Raw genomic sequence first — 18,309 nt, 5'->3', positions numbered from 1 at the left:
CACATGCCTCCTGGGGCGCTTGGGTGGCTCAGTCGGTTAAGCGTCTGCCTTTGGCTCAGGTCATGATCTTGGGGTCCTGGGATCGAGTCCTGTATCAGGCTCCCTGCTCAGTAGGGAGCCTGCTTCTCCCTTCCCCCCGCTCTCCCGACCCCACTCCTGCTCATGTTCTCTCTCTCGTTCCCTCACTCTCTCTCAAATAAATAAATAAATAAAAAGACTTAAAAAAAAAATCACATGCCTGGACACCTGGGTGGCTCAATTGGTTAAGCAGCTGCCTTCGGCTCAGGTCGGGATCCCAGGTTCCTGGGATCGAGTCTTGCATCTGCCTCCCTCCCTCTCCCTCTGCCTGCCACTCTGCCAACTTGTGCTCTCTCTCTTGATCTCTCTGTCAAATAAATAAATAAATTTACCTTTCAATAAATAAATAAATAAATAAAAAGAATAAATGAAAAAAATCACATGCCTACTCAAGCGAGTGATTGGCAAGGCATTATGGACAAGGAAGGAGGGGGAAAAGAGCCTGTGCCGATGGTTCAGTTCTAGAGAGTCCCATTTCCTCCGCCGCCCTGAAGGCTCCACTCAGAATCCCCTGACAGGGAGGCAGGACAGGCTTCCTTCCAGATTCCCTGCTCCCCGTTTCTTTGGACTGTGTTACTCAAAATGTGGGCACCGACAGGAGAGACCAGAGGGGCTGGGCCTGAGACTTGTCCAATTGGGTCTAAGACTTGGGTCTACAGACTGGGTCTGAGACGTGTCCAACAGAAGCACAAAATAGGCCTTTAGACTTTGCTGAACTTGACTCCGAAACACTGTGGCCCGTGGCTTCTTATCCTTCTCTTCCTTCTCATCTCCTCCCCTTCTCTTTCCCACACGTCCCTTCAGGGGCTCTTGTCCCAACTAAGCACCCCCTAGAAGTCAGAGGGGTGCTGTGTGGGGTCTAGGAATCCCTGGGAATCAGTTCCATCCTGGGCTACAGCTGCAGAAAATGGGATTTTTGATGGTTATTATTATGATTTTTTATTATGTTCAGTTAGCCAACATACAGTACTTGATGGTTATTTATATGCCAACTTGACTTGGCCACTGGCACCCAGACATTTGGTTATACACCATTTTGGGTGTGTCTGTGAGGGCATTTCCAGATGGGATTAGCCTTTGGATTGGGAGACTGAGTAAAGCAGGTGGGCTCGTCTAATCAGTGGAAGACATGAATAATGCTAGAGAAGGCGGGCGAAGGGAGAATTCACGTTCTGTGTCTGACTGCTGAGCTGGGTCTTTGGTCCTCTTCTTCTCTCAGGCTGGGACTTGTACCATTGGTTCTTCTGGTTCTCAGGCTTTTGGACTTGGACAGGGAGACCCCTGCCAGATGGCAGATTGTAGGTTTTCTCAGCCTCCATAATCCTGGGAGCCAATTCCTCATTCCCTATTTGTCATCTATCATCTATCATCTATCTGTCTATCATCTATTGATATCTTATTGGTTCTGTTTCTCTAGAGAACTCCAAGTACTACAAGACTGATACAGAATTAGGGAAGAAAAAAGAAAAGAAAAAACAAAGCCCAGTCTCTCACATGAGCCAAGACTCTTACACTAAGCCAGGTGGGTATTGTGGGCTTCTCTCTCTCTCTCTCTCCTGTTTTGCTCTTTTGGTTTCCAGCCTGCCTCCTTTAGATGAGACCTTCTCTGAAACGTCTGAAGCTGTGGTGTAAACTGGGATGCCCTAAGTCAGTATGAGGGACAAGCACCGCCAATCTGTTCCTGTTCCCTATCCACAGGTGTTCACATCGCCTACCTGGTCAATTCCTGTCACACTGTACGCATGGCCCTTAATGAGGCCAAAAGGCGTCCGGGCTTCAGATTCTGCAGAATTTCTGATCTAAAATGTGAAAAAAAAAGCAGTGTTGGACCCCTTGGATAAGTCAAGCCTTCCCTACCTGCCCAGACCCAGCTCCGTGCCTGGCCCTTTCCCTTCCACTCCCCCAGTTGAGAGCCATGTGCCAGACACGTATCAGGTAGGTACACAGGACACCCCGAAGATGGTTAGCAGGGACATACAGCAGTTCCCAGGCTCTTCCCAGGGAGAGGAAGACCCTCAGTCTTGGCTCAGACTCCAGGGAAAAGTTCAATTTTTGCCTCCAGACAGAGCAATTTGATCCCTCCCCTCATCAGTTAGCCCAACAAAAGATAGAAGTACGACCCCATACACCAAAGAGAGGATCAGAACTGTTTAACAGTGTCACACACAACTCTATCACACACTTGAGAACACAGAGGAAAGGGATAACTTAGTAGCAAGGAAGACATTCCCAAGTTAACCCAAGAGGAAACAGAACTCAAATGGGTTCTAAAAACTGGATAGAATAACATTACACGTGTGTGTGTTGGCCTGTTAGACATTAGACAAATCCTGTTAGACCCCTCTCTGCTGGTATGAATGGTTTAATGCTATAGGAAGTAGTTAAAAAAAAAAGTTTCAGAAAAGTATAGAGTAAGACTCCATTTAGTCAACTCAAACTGGATTTCTCCTGTGTTTGTGTAGTTAGGCGCATGCCTGTTTGTCCCAGTAAGAGGTGGGGTGTGACGGGCACACACCGGGTGTCCCAGGGCTGGGACTTGGGCAGGATCATTCTGCCTGATACAGGAAGTGTGCCCTAACTTTGTAATTTGGAAAACATTAAATTAAAACTTTCATTTTAAGGACAATAAATAAACATTGACACATCCCCACCCCCACTCCCTGGAAGTCATGGTCCTCCTCTCGCCAGGACCAGGGCACCTGCTGGTCTGCAGCCCGAGGACCCCGCGCCGGGAACGAGAACAAGTAAAGGAAGGACTTACGTCAATGGAGCAGCCCACCAGAGAGCCCCTCTTCAAAGCCTTCTCTAGAATCTCATAGAAGTTCTCTGGAGCCTCTTTGGTTGCAAAGGTCTCTGCTACACCCCCGGTGAAGTCTTCCATGGCCTCTATGGTGCTGCCCCCCTTCAGAGCCTCATAGCTGCCGTTCAGCCTGTCGGGTGGCGAGTAGGGACAGTGCTGCAGGGACCAAGGAAGGCCACCAGGTGGCGCCCCTTGGCCAGAGTTTTTCTAACTTTTTTTTTTTTTTTTTTTTTTTTTTAAGCTTTTATTTGACAGAGGCAGAGAGGCAGGCAGAGAGAGAGGTGTAAGCAGGCTCCCTGCTGAGCTGGGAGCCTGATGCGGGGCTTGATCCCAGGACCCTGGGATCATGACTTGAGCCGAAGGCAGAGGCTTAACCCACTGAGCCACCCAGGTGCCCCTCTAACTCTTCTAACTCCTCTGCTGGCCTTGCTCTGGACTGGGTGTTGTGGAAGGAAGGCGGGAGGCGGGGATGCAGCTTTCCATGCAGCTCCAAGGATCCTGGGCTCTCTGTGAGGCGGGCAGGGCGGTGTGGTGGTAAAGAGTGTGGACTCTGGTCCCTGACTGGCCTTGACGTCAAGGGACGAATCCACCACTTACAGACGGAGGCTCCGGGGACAACTCCCTTCCCCAGGGCTTCAGATTCCAAATTTACAAAACGGGGGTGATGGGTGTATGCTCCCTCCCAGGACAGCTGTGAGGTTTGAATGGGGCTGCCTCTCTCTCCCTCCTTCTCCCTCGTCTTACCCAGAACAGGGAACAGGACTTGACCATGAGGGTGTTAGTTATACACAGAGTAAGAAAAGGTGAGGGTCTTTCTCTTCCTTCCTGGTCTCACGTGCTCCCAAACACACACACACACACACACACACACACACACACACACATTCTGGCTTGAATTTTAAAAATAAACTTTTCCATTTAGAACGGTTTCAGATTTATAAAAATAAGTCTGTAAATAGTAGAGTTCCTGTATATCCCTCCCCCAATTTCCCCCAGTGTTAACATCTTACATCAGTGTGGGTACACCTGCTACAGTGACGAACCCACATATTATTACTATTAAAGTCCCTACTTTCTTCTTATTTCCTTACTTTTTACCTCATATGTTCTGTTTCGAGATCCTACTGGGATATCACGTCACATTCAGCCCTCACGTCTCCTGAGCCCCCTCTTGGCTGTGACAGTGTCTCACACGTGCCTTACTTTCCATGACCTCGGCAATTTTGAGGAATACTGTCTGGTGTTTTGTAGAATTTCTCTTGACTGGGATCTGTCCGCGCTGCTTTTCTATTGATTAGACGGGGTTAAGGGTGTGGGGGAGGAAGACCAGAGAAGTAGCATGTCCCTCTCACCATGTCACATCCAGGGTCCAGACTGTCGTCATGACTTATCGCTGTTGATGGTGCCTTGACCACCGGGGGGAGGTCATGTCCGTTAGGCTTCTCCATAGTTACGCTCCTGCCCCCGTCCACGCTGTCCTCTTTGGCAGGACACCATCATGTGCAGTCCTCCCTTAAGGAGCAAGGGGGTTTTCTACACATTTAATTACTTGCAATTCTTCTACGTGGGAGATTTATTCTTTTCTGCAATTTCTATATTCAGTCATTTATATCAGTATGGACCCATGGGTAATTACTTTGTACTTTGGTTTGGAATCCAGTGTTACTCTGTTCATGTTATTGCTAATTATTGTTCCAAGTTTTGGCTACTTTCATCCTTCAGCTTGCTCCTGTGTCCCTTTGACATAACCCTATCAGTGTGTGTGTGATCTCCGAGGATCCTTTTACCGAATTCCCTTGATTGGAACAGCGGTATTGGACACCAAGAAGTAGGGGTGCTTGTTCCTGTGGGGTTGCTATTCTTTCTGGGCCTCTCTGCTGACAAAGTGAGATGATGTGTATACCCTGACCCAGGATATATACACGGATCCCTCTGGAACCATCTCTACTAAACAAAGCGTGAGTACAGCCTGAGTCTCCAGCCCTGAGCCGCGACCATAGGCATCATTCTAAGCCTCCTCCCCTTGCTTCTCTGTAACCTCCTCTCCAACAGTGAGAAACCTCGCCCCACCGCGTGCGCTCCGTCCCTTTAATTGGTATATACATATAATGGTATCAGAATTGTCATCCTTGCCCCTTTGAGAAGCAACTTGATCAGCCTGAGTGAAAAAGCTCGAGTATGATTCCTTTTGCTTTTAGTCTTAAAAACCCCATTCATACCCACATCATTCAGGTCAGCTCCTTTTTCTCCTACCCCTTCAATGAGTTTGATGCATAAATTTGCAGTACAGTTAGATGAAAGGCGTGGTCTGTATTTCATCCTGGGATTCCTTATCCTTCTCAATGATTTTTTAAAGCCTCATGTATTGGGGCACCTGGGTGGCTCCATGGGTTCAACCTTTGCCTTCAGCTCAGGCCATGATCTCAGGGTCCTGGGATCAAGCCCCACATGGGGCTCTCTGCTCAGCGGGGAACCTGCACCCCCCTCTCTCTGCCCACCTCTCTGCCTACTTGTGATCTCTGTCTGTCAAAAAAAAAAAAAAACAACTTCATGTATTAAAACGTCATTCTTTGTGCGGTAGTAAAGTTTCATAGGTTTGATAGATGAATGGTGCATTCACGATTACAGTATCACACGATATAGCTTTGCCACCCTAAAAAAGATCCCTTGTGCTTCACATTTTCAACCCTATCTCTGTCCCTCCCTCCTCCTGAACCCCTGGCAACCACTGATCTTTTTACTGTCTCCATAGTTTGCCTTCTCCAGAACGTCATATGATTGGGATCATACGGTATCCCTATAGCCTTTTTGGATTGGCCTCTTTCACTTAACAATACGCATTTAAGATTCATCCATTTCTTTTCAGGGCTTGATGGCTCATTTTTTAAAATCACTAAATAATGTCCCATTGCCTGGAGGTACCATTATTCGCTTATCCATTCTTCTTGAAGGACATCTGGGTTGTTTCCAGCTTTGGGTTCTAATGAATAATACACAATAAACATCCGTGTGCAGGTTTTTGTGTAGACATAAGTTTTTATCCAAAGCACAAGGGCTCTTGCAGTTCCTGTCTCTGAAGACAGGTTTCTCATGGCCTGAAGATCCAGGATCAACCCAAGAGGGACTCTCAGGGGAGCTCTGCTGTCAGCTGAGCTCGGAACGCGGGCTGGGTGGCCGTTTGCTGACAAGTTGACGGGCTGGAAATCAAGGGTGCTGGAGGGATCCAAGGTCATGTGGGAGGAGATTGAAGATGACTGTTTGGATTCTACTTACCTGGAGCTTCTTCAGCTCATCAAATCCACAGAGACGGAAATCAGCAGGATGGTTGCTGGGGCAGGGCGTGGGGGAGGGGGAGCTGGAGTTGGGTGGGTGCAGAGTTTCCGTTTTGCAAGTTCTAGATGTGGGCGCTGGTGACGGTCGCAAGACTTAATGTCACCAAGCTGTATGCTTACAAATGATTAAAATGGTACCTTTTACCACAGCCCAGATGTTCGCGCTACAACTGTGCTTGGTGGGAAGTTGGGAGAGCCAAGCTCTGTTAACCCACCCAGATTTTCCTCCACCTACTCTCCCAGCTCTTTGGGAGGCCGGGCACAGGATGGACGTGCGTCACCACTGTGCCCAAAGACCGGCCCAGGGAGGCCATGACATGAAAACTGTCCAGGCTACTCCTTTTCCACCTCCAACCCTGACCAAGCCCCCGGCAGGTGGGTCCCCCTGGGCCACACCTGTCTACCTGTGTCCCTGCTCCCTGAAGCTCCCTGATAAGGCTCCAGGAGTGGAGACCTGCTTCCCAGACAGGCCCTGCCCGTACGAGGGGCACTCACTTGGCGTAGGCTTTCTCCAGCAAGGCACTCCAGAACTCTTGGTGGTCGGCAGAGTGGAGGAAGACCAGGCGGTCCCTGAAGGTGGGCAGCCGGTCATCGACGACCACGTCCAGCCACTCGCTGTGCTGCCAGAACTGTCGGCCAAATCACGGGGCTGAGTTCCAGGGGAGGCCAGCCCACCCGTAAAGCCTTGTCTTTCTTCTGGAGGTAAATCTCAGACTGTGGCCATCGAGCCACGGGCGGAGCCTCCCACCTGCCACGGACACAGGCTTGAAAACCCTGTGTCAACCCACCAACGCCACGGGCCGATGGGACAGGGTCCCACAAGGACACAGCGGGGTGGGCTCGTTAGCTCTTTGCTCTCCTGAGGGAGGGGCCGGCCGTGGGCTTGTCCTGCGCTTGCAACAGTGCGGTTCTCTACACCGTCCCGTTAACCAGAGGCCAGGGTCTTAGCTGCCCCTTCTTCTTCCATTCCCTCCTTTTTTTTTTTTTTTAATTTTTTTTAAATTTATCTGACAGGCAGAGATCACAAGCAGGCAGAGGAGCAGGCAGAGAGAGGAGGAAGCAGGCTCCCCGCTGAGCAGAGAGCCTGATGTGGGACTTGATCCCAGGACCTGGGATCATGACCTGAGCCGAAGGCAGAGGCTTAACCCACTGAGTTACCCAGGCGCCCCTTCAGTTCCCTCCTTGACGGGGTGGAGGGGTGGGGGGGTGGAAACTCTACCGCTGATTTGTTTTGGCCATTCACAGAGAGAGAGAGAGAAAGAGGCTGTGACGGGGCAAGAGAACCCTTGTGCCAGGCGTGCAGACATGAGGTGAGTGTGTGTACATAGATGGGTGTGCGTGTGTGTGTCCACGTCCCTGTGCGCATGTTCTCGCACACGCATGTGCACATATCTGCGTGCCTGCGTGCACATGTGTGTGAGTATGTGCGGGTATCTGTCTGTGTGTGCGTGTGTTCCTCCTCATTCAGCTGGCCCAAGAGAGACGCTGAGGTAAGAGGTAAGAAGAAGGAGAAAGTAGAAAGAGGGGAGCAGACGCAGGGGTTCCGGGAGCTGCTGGTTTCCAGCTTGGGGGGAACATTCTGAGCGCGTCAGACCAGACCACCCAGCGTCTGGCCGAGGTTGTGAGTTTGAAGGAATATTTCTTGGGCTCCCAGCAACGAGCCCTAAGGGTTATGCTGGGAGGCCGCATGGCATGGGGCACTACCACCGGCCCCGCTGGGCTCCCCCGTGGGAGCGTCACCCTCCCAGCAAGTGTCACTTCAGGCTTTCTCGGGAGCATTTGGGACTTTGGGTCCCGCACACGCACTACGGGGGTAGACGCTCATGGCCTCAGGGCTTCCCGGAGCAGGTGCAGAGTTGGGGCTGGCCATCGGGGGCGAGCCGGCTCAAGGGATCCTGAGACGGCCCAGCCCGCTGAGCTGACCTCCTTGCCGGCTCACACGGGTGCTGTGGCTGAGGACGGGAGAGAAGCGGAAAGGGGGGCCTCACTCCCAACGCCCTGATTCCCAGATGTCAGCGTGTGACTGACGGGTCCCCGATGGGGCCTGTGCCGTCCTTCCTGTGCATTTGGAGGTGACCCCATGACACAGCATGGTTTGGGGTGCGGCTCTCACACAGAGAGGTCATTCCTTCCAGGATGACCAGGCAGCTTAAGAGGCCCTTGGTGTCGTGCTGGGTCCCGAGAGCTAATGCCCAGGCTGAGGCTCCCTCTTACCTGGAAGTGGAATATTCCGGCGTAACCGGGTCCAAAGCTTTGGTCCTGGGGGATGACCCGTGCCAGAGCTTTCTCGTTCAGCGTCAGGGAGGCGATGGCAGCTAATAGCCAGCAGTCGCCTGCAGAAGGAAAGCCACGCGTCACGGTTTTCATTGCCAATTCACCGTGAATGGAAAATTCTATGCTGGGAGGGGGTGGGGCATTCCGGAGGTGACCACATCTTTTCCACATTTAGGGAAATGGACGGAATACCAGCAAGTACGTCTGTCCTCCCCTTCTGCCTCGCTTTCTGGCTCTCGCCGTGCCGGGTTTACCACGCACAGCTGTCGTGGCCTGGGGGTGTCCGACATCGGCTCTGTGCTGTTCCAGAGGATTCCCCGCCACAGGGTCGGGGCTGCGGACCTTAGCATCGGTGGGGGTGCTGCAGCCCGAGAACCTGGGGGTCCTCGTGGGCTCGGGGAGTGAGTGTGTTTCTGGGACGGATGACTCCCCAGAGCACAGACTTGGCGGAGTCAGAGATGAGAGCGGCTTTGGTTACCGCTCATTTTCAAGGTCTGCTGATGTCTGCAGCCGAGACCTCACACTGACACACGGAGAGGACAGCTCCGAAGGGAAGCCAGACATCAGACGGCACTTCATCTGGGCTGTGCCAGCATCTGGGACGCATCCCCTTGCCCGCCCTGAGGCTGGGATGGGCACCTCCTGTCACAGCTGCCCAGGAGCCCCGTAAGTACCCATCCTCCAACGGGACCTCTCTGTCTCATACCAGATCCCTTGGTTGGCAGTCAGTAACCTTACCGTCATTGGAATTCAAGACCCAACACACTCAGTGTGGCTTCCTTGGGGTTCCCGTTTCTGGAAAATACCATAGAGCCCACGAGCCCTGTCTGATAGTGTGTGCAGGCAAGAGGGACTCGTGGAGGGCCTAGCATCAGGAAAGTGACTCACAGGGTCGCCCTGCTTCTGGCTTTCCCTAGGGTGTCGGCAACGGGGCACATACCACTGGTTCCTCAGGCGTCCACTGCTCCTAGCTAACGAGCAGTGATGTGGAGATGCTAATGAGAAGGGAACCTTCCAGGATCATTTGTTCAGCAAACCTCACGGAGTGCCTCCCGGGTGGCAGGGGGGCAGTCCCTGCTCTCAGCTCTGGGGTGGTCCTGGCGGGCCAGAGTCTGGGCAGGGGTGGGGGCCTGCTGTGGGCTGACGTCTTCCCTGCCCTCCAAGTTATGACTTGGCCCAATGCAGGAAAATGCGTTTCTTTTCCTAGAGCGCGGCAGCTCAGATCTATTCAGCCAGGAATGTTCTGAGCTTTTGAAGGGGGGATTCAGAATCCGGTGCTGTTCAGAATCCGGTGCTGTTTCTTTTCCTAGAGCGCGGCAGCTCAGATCTATTCAGCCAGGAATGTTCTGAGCTTTTGAAGGGGGGATTCAGAATCCGGTGCTGTTCGTGCGATGTAAAGCAAAGGGAAAAAACGCAACAACAAAGCAGTATTGCTTTATCTCTCTGCTGGGCCCGTGGGGGTGCATGGCATTGGTCCTATCAGTGCTACGGCCAGAAGAGGCTCCCTCTGAAGGTCAGTTCGTGGACAGCAGGGTGGGCATGCTGGGAGCCGACGGCTAGCGGGGAGGGGCCGGTGATCGTGTTGGTGGTGTTCTAGCTCTACTTGGGGTGTCAGGCTCACAGTCCTTCATTTTATTGTCACCCTTCATAGTTTAAATGGATGCTATGTATGGTATTTGGAAGTAATAAAAATGTTACAAAGTGGGGCCCCTGGGTGGCTCAGTTGGTTAAGCGTCTGCCTTTGGCTCAGGTCATGATCCCAGGGTCCTGGGATTGAGCCCCACGTTGGGCTCTCTGCTCAGCAGGGAGTCAGCTGCTCCTTCTCCCTCTGCCCTCACCCCTGCTCATGCTTTCTCTATCTCTCAGATCAATAAAAAAATCTTTTTAAAAAAAGTACTACAAAATAATAGTTATAATCAATACCACTAAGGTTAAATATGCAGTTGTAATTCCAAATAGACATTTGCACTCATGCCACAGACCAAAACATTGAAACACAAAGAGCCTATAGAAAGCCTTTCTATCGAATAGCAACATAGGGATGGGAGGGGGGCAGTGAGGGGAGGCAGAGGAAGAGTCTGGAGGGAGAAATGAGAGAGATGAGGAGGAGGCAGGCAGAGTCTCCCAGAGCAGGCTTACTCCCAGCAAATGAAGACTGATCCGAATGTAATTTTTCCCCAAAGGTCAAAGTCATAGCTAGGATGTGTAATTCTATCATCTGTGTACAGCTGACCCTTGAGCAACAAGGGGGGAGGGGTGCTGAGCCCACACCCCGACCAGCACACAGTACGAAATCCACGTATGACTTCTGACTCTCCCGAAACTCGACAGCCAGTAGCTTGCTGTTGACCAGAGTCCTTACTGAGAATATAAATACAATTAACACGTATTTTGTGTGTTCTCTGTATTCTGTACTGCCATCCTACGATAGGAATGCAAAGAAAAGACAATGTTAGTGAGACAATCATAGGGAAGAGAAAATCCATGGAAAGTCGGATGCTGTGTTATCTCCCCCCCCCAAAAAAATCCACGTATAAGTGGACCCGTGTTGTTTGAGGGTCAGCTGTATCTATCGATCAATCATCAACTATCATCACTCTCGGTCTGTGCCTCTGGTTTCTGTGTGTGGCGCAGCTGGTTGGTGAGCATGGGGGCTCCATTAGACCCTAGTGGAAACTCAGCTGAAGGCCGGGCCTCATAAGCTTGCCGCTCTGCTGGTGGTTTTTTTTTTTTTTTTTAGGTTTTTTTGTTTTGTTTTGTTTGTTTGTTTGTTTGTTTCCCACAGAATAAAGATAGACTCAGTCCAATTTTGGACTAAATCTGACATGCCAGACCCACCTAAACAGACTCGGGGGACACTCTCAAGGCCTATTTTAGGAAGGAGACTGTGAAGCTCCCAGAGGGGGTCCCCCAAAGCCCGAGCCCCCTGGAGGGCAGGGTGCAGTAATGGTTTAGAGCAGGTTCAGGTCCTGACTCCAAGCTGTCACTCCCATGACTAACGCTACTCAGCCTCCCTCTGCTGCGGTGTCTCCTCTGTCAAATCGGAAGGGTGACCGGGACCGTGACCTGGAGACCGAACTAATACATGTGAGTATGAGTTGTGTCATGGTGCAGGGAGCAGGACCAGCACCGCGGGGTTGCTCTGTTCTCTGTGAACCAAGCCCCACGCGGCAGGCGTGTCTGCCCCCAGGGGCCCGAGAGCAAGGAGCCCGGAGTCCAGGGGGCTCCATCCGGGGAGCAGACGGGCAGACTGGGAGGGAGGACAGGAGGAAGTAGCGGGTGGTAATGGGGAAGTTCCCCCAGACCCCGTGCCGCTTGGGCTTCCGGGGGTCCCATGCTGCTCTTGCTGGGGGGACAGCTCCGAGGCCCCGTCCTGCTGACCCCCGGGGTGCTCGCCCCACCCACCCCCCTCCGTGCTTCCCCCCCTCACACTCACCAAGCTCCCCCTGGCAGATATCGGTCCTGGTGGCTCCTCCGAGAATGAATTCTGGGTTTTTCACGATTTCCTGGAAGAACAAAGGTGTTCCTGTGATTGCAGTGTGTGATTGGAGCGGGCTCAGGGTCTCTCTCCTTTCTGGGAGCAGAGGGCTTTTTCCTGTATCCGGTTCTTTTCCCATGGAGGGTGCCATAGACCTGGGCCTGGCTCTGGCCGATTCCCCCCTCGAGGGAGAGATCCTGCCTCCTGGGCAGCCCCTCCACACCAAACAACCATCTCCTGCCATGCCCGGTTGCAAAGCAGGACCATGAACTGAAGATTCCCATTGCTGCTCAGGCCCTGGGCTAGCATTCGGGGCGGGGGGGGGGCAGTGTGGCGGTGTGGGGTGTGAGTTCGAATCCTGACTTTCCACTGCGGGCTCTGTACCCTCAGTGGGCTTCAAATTCCTCATGTTAAAATGAGGTAATACACACACCACAGACCAGTGACCAGGATCAAACACAAACTCATGCTCACCCACCCAACTCCGTTCATTTTTAAATTATGCATCGTGTGTATACGTACATACATGTGTGTTTATACACAGACATATACATACACATTACATAGCGGGTGATACATGCGTGTGTCTCGTGCAACTTAACCTCGGTGCATTATAATATTTCATTCTATATTGCCCATAATTATATTATTATGTGTACACAATTACTTACATATACTTATAGAGAGACATGCATAAAGCATTATCACAAGAGCGTTTGAAAGCGATTATGTAAAATTCATATATTCGCTAAGGCATCAGTCTCTGTTCCTGGCAGGGACTAAGGCAAAGAGCACAAGAGAGTCCCTGCCCTCCCGAACTGCTGAGGGACTGGGGGACCAGACCATAGACACGTGTCCGGACATGGGTCCCACAGCGGCAAGTACCAGGATGGAAAGTGACGGTGTGGGACGGGGGCTGGGTGAGCTGGAGCCATCAGGGAGGGCCTCTCAGGGATGTGGACAGTTGAGTAGGGAGTCCTGAGAGGGCCAGGGGAGAGGAAACAACAAATCATCAAGCATGGAGGAAAGTTCTGGCAAACAGCGGCTGCTTGGTCATTTAACAGGCTCCGAATGCAGGCGGAGTGAGAGGCCTTTCCCACCTCTTTCCAGAAACAAGACTGGAGGCAGAAATCCTTACCAGCACCTGGGTGGTGCCCTGAATGGTCTTCCTCAAGCTCCCCGGGACACTTCTCCTCTGGTCTCTGTCCCAAGGTATCAGCAGGAGGATGGAGATTTCTTCACAGGAAGAAATTTTGTCTTAAGACGAAGAGCTAAAGGGTAAGATGATGGGGTTCTCTCTGCGGCCCCCGGGGTGGGGTCAGCCTTGTGGAGCAATGGCCGTCCCAAACGTCTGCCCGGATAGCACTGCAGGGGCTTATTTGTGTTTCCAGTATTTCAGCAAACTGGGCCAGGAGAATCTGTGAACCCTGCCATCGGCTCCCCATAAACCCAGACGTGACAAAGGTCTGACCAACACCCTGAGTGCCGGCTCCTTCAACCCTGCCCTTAGCTCCAGGTGTCTGGGAGCCATGTCACTGGATGACTCTTGTCTCCAGAATGACAGGCAGGGCCATGGATGGTGATGGGGGCAGCTCCTCTGTGCCAGGCTCCCCGGCTTGTGCAGATCCTTTCATACGCACTCTCCCCGTTCCTGGAGGCCCGTCCCCTGGGTGTTTGCAGGTGGTTCCAAGCCAGGCCAGTGGAAAGGTGCAAGCCAGGAGAATGTGCTCCTCGCAGGAGCCATCCCTGATCCGCAGAGGGCTCCGGGCCTGCCATCTAGCTTCCCTAGGCTTGGTCTCCTTGGACCAATGTCCCGGGACATTGGAATGTCTGCCTTGGACATTCAGGGCCAGGTGCACAATGCGCATTGGAGCCCCTGCCCCCAAGAGCCCCCCAGGAGCTCTCGCAGCAACCAGCCCCTAACAGCAGAGCGTCGTAGGGCCCTAGCCAGCCGAACTCCCCCCGCCATGGCCCCATCCCAGTTGCAGATGGAAGATGGACTCTGGAGCTGGCAGATCCTGCCCGGCAGGCTGGGCCTCCCAGAGGCCAGATGGGCTGTGGGCAAGGAGACCCCCCTCCGCTGCCCCCCCATCCCTCCCCTGCCTTCAGCTGGCCCAGCCCACCAACGGCACCAACTGTGCCAGCAGCTGCCACCGCCGCTGGGCTCCACCTCGCAGCTAGCTGCTCTCGCCCAGGAGAGTTTCATCCCATGGCCTCAAACTGAGGATGGATGGAGAAAAGTGCAAAGGAGAAAACCCGGAGGCTCTCATCAAGTCAGCAGGGATTGGCTATCGGGGCTGCAGTGGTGGGACAGCCCGAAGCGTGGTGGACGCAGGGGTCTGTCCGGTGCTCCTGGGAGTGAGCGAACCCGCGTCCGGTTGCCGGGTTCCGTGAATGTGTGCGCATGTGGCCGAGCCAGCCGACAGATGTGGGTCTCCCACCCAGGGAGCGTGTGACCCCTGTAGGCAAGCACCTGTATGGTCCCCACGTCCATCTTGCACACGGAGTGGTTCTGCGTGGATTCTGGATGCATTGCATGGGTGCTGGGGCCGTCCCACATGTATGGGGGGCCCAGAGGTACGGTCGTTCTTACAAAATGCTGTTTGGGGGCTCGAGGATGAGGGTTCCCTGCTTGGGTCCTGTGACAGGAAGATCAGAAGCGTCTTGACAAACCTGGAGTGAATCCAGGCCAAGGACTAAGCGGCCTGGAAAGTTCCCTCTTGGGGCCTTTCTAACAAGTTGGGAGAGACTGGGGGAGGGCGCTGTGAAGGTGCGTGGGGACCTGGGGGTGTCTCTGGAGGCACAGGGGTAGTAGCAGGGTCATCTGACACAGAGACAAGGTGCAGGGTCATCTCAGCCACAGGCCGCCGTGTGCACAGGCTGCCAGGGGGCCGTCAGTCTGGGCTAGCAAGGAGCTATCCCAGGTTTAGGCTGAGCAGTTAGGGAGGGAATTGCCTAGAAGGAAGCAGAAGGATGCAGGCCGGCGGGGGGTCGAAGAGAAGGCGGCCACTTCCTTAGCAGAGGAAGTCAGGTTGTGGGTCTAGGAATTCAGGCCCCTGGCTGGACTGCACCGTGGCTGTCTGGAGTCCAGACCCACTCTTCCCCACTCCGACACACAGCTCTTTCCATGAGGCCTGCTGGAGGGCAGTTCACCTTCTCTCCCAGCAGAACCTGTCGCCCCATCCCCACTGTAGACCCTCAAGTTCTCTCCCTCAGTGCACACCTTGCCCTGGGCTTCCTGGAGGGTGAGTCCGGTGGCCCGGTGCCCTCTGCTGTCCCCTTGACTTTTCTGATCCGGCTGCTCTGGTGCTCACTCCCCATCCCGGGAGCGCAGCTGTGTTTGACAAGAAGGTGGTGCTGCGGGAGAGCACCCCGCCCCAGCGTCCCACTGGGCAGCTCCCCACTTGCTGCCCAAACAGGCAAACCCTAGTGCTGAGAAGATATGCAAACAGCACCCAGGCCCCAGAGGCCTTCTGGAGGGACACTGGCAACTCGTACCCTTTCCTTCCTGCGGCCTGCCCACCCGCCAACCAGGGGTCCCAGACCCCGTCCTGCAGGAGAATCTCAATCCTGATCCCCATCAGCCTGCCGCTCCCGATTTCACACACGTCTGTAAGAAGTCTGCAGAACACCTAGCCCTCAGATTGCAAACAGATAAGTGTGTTTCTGGGAATGAGGACAGAAGGGACCATGTCAGGGGCACGCAAAGTGACAGGCAGAACAGTTCTGAGAATGAGTCCGTAGGAAGGACAGCAATCGCAGACCCGAGTTAAGGTAAACAAGGAAACCATTTTGCCCCTGGCCGTGGATGGAGGGGCCCGACTGGACAGTGGCCTCACCCGTCCTTTGGGGCAACCCCGAGAGAGATCAGCAGTGGGGAGGACCACCTCCTAGAGCTGAGATCTGGGACTCTGGACTCCCTCGGGGGCCCCGGGGCCCTCACTCCACTGCACGAGTGGGAACGGTGGCATTGTTCACGCTGGCCTGTGTGCACACAGCTTTCCTGTAGGAGAAATTCCAGCTTTGGCAAGAAGGGGAGTGGCAGGCAGCGGCAGAATTACAGGTTAAACCAGGGGGTGGCAGTGCAGACCGCAAGGCAGGTGCCTCCTCCTGGTTACCATTAGAGTAGTAGCGACCACGGTCACGGACACTTACGTACAGGCTCCTTTCTGCCTGCTCTACACGTTAACAAAGTAATCCTTGCAACAGCCCTGCAGGGAGGCAGCATTATGACCCCCGTTTTGTGGAAGAGGAAAGTGAGGCTGTGGGAGGCGCGTGGCTCGGACTCTCCCAGCTGTGGGGAAGGGTTCGGGGCCTTCCCTCTTTTGGGGGTGCCGAAAGAGCCACCTCTTCCAAAGTCATGGCTTTTGGGGGTACCGCATCCTGTGACTGATCCGTGAGGGGCACAGACACAGGAGTCGCTGTCACCCCGACACGAGACGACTCTGAGGGTCCATCCCAGCTCCAGAGCACCCCGTGCAGCTGGCTGAGGGCTTTATGGGACCATTTAGGGACCGTTTAGGACAGCCAGAGCCTCCTCTGCCCAATCCGGCTCCCCATCCGGCTGCAGGTGTTCGTCCTGACAGCGTCCGTGCTAAACAGATTCATGTCCTTACGGGCACTGCTTGTGTGGGCTCCGGAGAGGAGGTCATGGAGCCGTTGGTGGCATTGCTCTGGGGTGACACCGGTCATAGCTATTGTGACATCAGCTGCCACCTGCTGCAGACGGCTGCTGGACGCTGGGTCTACACTGGTCGTTACTGTTCCCGCTTCACTGGGGAAGGGACTGAAGCTCAGAGAATTTAAGCGCGAGGACCAACGTCAAGGAACCAATCAGTGGCAGGGTGGGACCAGCACTCAGGGGCTCACCTTTCGTCTAGCCCTCTTTGCACTCTCCTTGTCCATAGCAACCTGCCCTAGGAGCCCGCCCGGAAGGTGTCCCCACCTGGAAGGAATGACAGCCCTGTGGCGCCTGAGGTGGGCGGAGATCAGGGCCTGACTAATCCAGCACAGCAAATATTGACTCCAGCTGATGGCCAAGGAGTCCCCTCCAGACAGTTGGGGGTGGGGCAGCTTGGACGCTGGCTCCCTTCTGGGAAGGGGGATGCGTGGCTTGGGGAAAGAGGCCCTGCTTCCGAGTGTTCCATCCATCCCATGGGTCCTGAGCACTTGTGGCATGACTGTCCCTCCACGCTGAGCATCCGGGCTGCAGGCAGAAGCCACGGGACGTCCCACGTGTATCCCTGCAGCCTCAGCACACGGGGCAAGGCTGCCTCCCACCCCGCTCCGCGTGTTTGCCTTTGTGTTCCCATAGAATGTGTCCCCTGAGACTTGTGTCCCACTCACCACTTAATGACAAGCCCATCTCTGGCTCTGGGCCCCAGTCCTGGCTCATGCCAGTGCGAGGCAGAGAGCTGGGGGTGGGGCGTAGCCAGATGCCCTGGGCACAGCCCTGTTTCTCTGGCTTGCTGGTTGATGTCCTCTGGGTGCCAGTCTCTCTGCAAATGGCATAGCATCTCGACAGGAGACCTGGCAGATGTGCGTGACAGATGTGTCTGTGTGGAGCCCCCTGCCTGGCCCCTCCTCTCCTTGCTCCCCTCTGCCATGCTGCTGAGCCCACACCCCTGCCTGGCATCCCCCCATCCCACCACTTCCTCTTGCACTCACCCCTGGCCGTTTCCAAACGAAGGGGATCTGGGGCCTCTCGCTGTAGAAGAGAGAGGAGTTGTTGGCTGGGAAGTCTGCATCCTCGAAGAGGACGCCCTTCTGCACACACGCCTGCCTCAGCTGCTCAAAGCTCTGGCCGGAGGAGTGGGTGATGTGGGCGTCCTCGGGAACTGGGTGCTTCTGGGGCCTTGGGGCCCTATAGAGGTAAGGCATGGCTGTTCCCTTGCTGGTGGGCAGGTGTTCCCCTGCTGGTGGGAAACAAGATGAACGTGCCAGTCGGGAAGGAGCCGGCTCAGGGAAACCAGGGCTCGGTGGCCCTTGGCCTCTTCCTGTTTGCCTGGGAACCTCCCTGCGAAGGCTGAGATGAGGCGCGCCCCAATGGCAAACGTAGAGAGAGCTCTGCCCTCCCCGGCGCCAGCAGACCCAGAGGGAGCAGTCAGCCTGGGCCGACTCCAGGCAGAGGCGGCAAACTCTTCTTAATGCACTGGGGAGAGTCCGCGGGAGAGAGAGGATTGCTTTATGGGAAAAGAGAGCAAGAAACCAAATTGGTCAGCATTTGCTTTGCGGGAGAAGAGTGTACTGTGTGGTCCTGAATCCCATCCGAGGTCAGAAAGCTGCAGGGTTTGTAGTCAGAAGGGAGCTTAGGGGACCATCATGGCACCCATTACATGAACAGAACT

The 18,309-nt window shown here is 54.3% G+C and overlaps 1 protein-coding gene across 2 annotated transcripts in view; it reads right to left on the bottom strand.

Annotated features, from left to right (window-relative positions):
- CAPN9 (calpain 9) overlaps positions 1-18,047 on the bottom strand; it is a 39,901-nt gene extending 21,854 nt beyond the window's left edge. The window contains exons 1-6 of one of the 2 annotated variants that reach the window (XM_045087226.1): positions 17,630-18,047; positions 11,921-11,990; positions 8,425-8,543; positions 6,706-6,839; positions 2,840-3,008; positions 1,794-1,877 (exon numbers count right to left, since the gene is read on the bottom strand). In XM_045087226.1, the coding sequence (XP_044943161.1) occupies positions 1,794-1,877; positions 2,840-3,008; positions 6,706-6,839; positions 8,425-8,543; positions 11,921-11,990; positions 17,630-17,842 (789 nt within the window). In that variant the 5' untranslated portion in view covers positions 17,843-18,047. The remainder of the gene's footprint in view (positions 1-1,793; positions 1,878-2,839; positions 3,009-6,705; positions 6,840-8,424; positions 8,544-11,920; positions 11,991-17,629) is intronic. The other variant, XM_004776002.3, reaches the window with a different exon arrangement.
- Positions 18,048-18,309: the final 262 nt, after the last annotated feature.

The sequence above is a fragment of the Mustela putorius genome, unplaced genomic scaffold (assembly GCF_011764305.1).
Source record: "Mustela putorius furo isolate JIRA1106 unplaced genomic scaffold, ASM1176430v1.1 tig00001075_pilon_pilon_pilon, whole genome shotgun sequence".
Lineage (NCBI taxonomy): Eukaryota > Metazoa > Chordata > Mammalia > Carnivora > Mustelidae > Mustela > Mustela putorius.
Note: the sequence above shows the minus strand (reverse complement) of the source record. Positions and strands in the feature narration are given on the sequence as shown.